General features: G+C 68.9%; 2 protein-coding genes across 2 annotated transcripts in view; one reads left to right on the forward strand and one right to left on the reverse strand.

The window, feature by feature from the left end:
* AURANDRAFT_68660 (hypothetical protein) overlaps positions 1 to 546 on the reverse strand; it is a gene marked incomplete at both ends in the record, with an annotated part of 2961 nt that extends 2415 nt beyond the window's left edge. Inside the window, one exon of the mRNA XM_009044371.1 lies at positions 13 to 546. Coding sequence (XP_009042619.1) covers positions 13 to 546 — 534 coding nt within the window. The remainder of the gene's footprint in view (positions 1 to 12) is intronic.
* A 341-nt stretch (positions 547 to 887) lies between these two features.
* The window catches only part of AURANDRAFT_68661 (hypothetical protein), a gene marked incomplete at both ends in the record, with an annotated part of 6162 nt that continues 5343 nt past the window's right edge, over positions 888 to 1706 (forward strand). Inside the window, 2 exons of the mRNA XM_009044370.1 lie at positions 888 to 1387; positions 1607 to 1688. Of these exons, the coding sequence (XP_009042618.1) occupies positions 888 to 1387; positions 1607 to 1688 (582 nt within the window). The remainder of the gene's footprint in view (positions 1388 to 1606; positions 1689 to 1706) is intronic.

The following is a 1706-nucleotide window of genomic DNA, read 5'->3' on the forward strand; positions in this document are numbered from 1 at the left end:
GTGCGCGCGGACGCGCTCGTCGCTCGCGCGCTGGACGTGGGCTTTGACGGCCTCCACGGGCTCGTTGGCCTTGATGGCCTCGGAGGCGCTGAGCTGGGCGTCGTAGGCGTTGGCCTCCGCGTGGGCCGCGTCCTCGCGGAGCGACGACCCCGGGAGCCGTTCCGCCTGCGATTTCGCGTCTAAAATGGAGTCGCGGCGGTCGTCGGTCGTGCCCGCGAAGCTGCCGCTGGCGTGCATGTCGCGGTCCGCGGCGTCGCGGTGCTCGCCCTTGACGAAGGTGAGCTTGACCCGGCGGTCCGCGGAGCTTTTGATCGCAGCTTTGACGACGTTCGCGCCGGCCTCGTCGACGTCGTAGATGAGCTGGTCGTTGATGGCGATGAGCTCGTCGGAGGGCTTGAGCTTGTTGTAGAGGTCGCAGGCCGGGGACGTCGCGTCGACCTGGATGAAGCGCCGGCCGGACTCGCCGTAGCGCGCGACGCAGATCGTGAATCCTAGAGACCGGTCCGTGGGGAAGCTGTGGCAGAAGACGGCCTTCTCCTTCGCCATGTCCTTGAAGTGCTCCCGGAGCTCCTGGCGCGCGGCGAGCGTGCGGCCCGTCGGCGACGCGGCCGACGCCGTCCCGGCCTCGCTGCGGAAGAGGTTGTCGGCCTTCGGGGCGGCCGGCTTGGGCGCCTTGAGGTCGTTGTCGGGCTTCGTCGTCGACCCGCGGCGCAGGACGCGCTTCCCGATCTTGTGCGTCGCGCGCGAGAGGAGCGACCTCCGCTTCCCCCCGGGCGGGTCCATGGACTTGTCCATGGCCAACAGGCAGCCCGAGAATCGGCTGCCCCAAAAATCTGCTTGCACCAACATTGCCGTGCTCTTAACCTCTCGAGTCGAGTCGAGCCGCGATGCTGCCCCCGCGGGGGGTCACGCCGCACCCCGGGGCCGTCGAGGAGTCGAAGAGCCCCGGCGACGGCGACGGCGGGCCCGTCGTCCCGCCGGAGTCGACGCGGAGCTTCGTCGTGCGGCGCCGGCGCAACGCGGCCCAGACGCGCCTCAAGCTCTTCATCGCCGCCGTCGTGCTGCTCTGCGTCGGCGGCGCGCTGCCGTTCCTCCTCAAGGAGACAGCCTTCCGGGGCGTGTCCGTCGTCGCCGTGAGCGAGCTGAGCGCCTGCGCCGTGAGCCTGCTCTGCTGCGGCGTCGTGCTCCGCACCTACGCGGACGGCCCCGGCGCGTACCGGCGCCACCCGAACCGCCTCATCGTGCTCAAGACGGCCTGCGACGGCGGCCTGAACGTCGTCGTGCTCTGCGTCGTCGTCTGGCTCGCGGCCGTGCGCTGCAACGGCGCGAGGCTCGAGCGCCACGAGACGCGGAAGCAGGAGTGCTTCGCGAAGGGCTACCTCAGCGCGTGCGACGGCGGCGCGTGGATCCCCGCGTGGAACTCAAATCTTCGACCCGACTTCAGTGTGCGCGTCATCGAACGGAGTGCGCCGGACTCGTCGGCCGTGCTTCGAGAACTCGACGAGAGCCATCGATTCGTCCACAAATCAGCCGAATCGACGTCGATGTGATCGAGATCGAGAAGTTTTTGCTGGACGGGGCGTTCCAGTGGTTGATGTCCACACAGGTGGATCCCCTTCTTCACGCAGCTCTTCTCCACGTCGTCCGAGGCCTGGTTCTTCGTGCTGTTGCTGGACCTGCGGCGGTCCGTGCGGAACCCCTTCTAC

The sequence above is a fragment of the Aureococcus anophagefferens genome, assembly GCF_000186865.1.
Source record: "Aureococcus anophagefferens unplaced genomic scaffold AURANscaffold_277, whole genome shotgun sequence".
NCBI classification, from domain to species: Eukaryota; class Pelagophyceae; order Pelagomonadales; family Pelagomonadaceae; genus Aureococcus; species Aureococcus anophagefferens.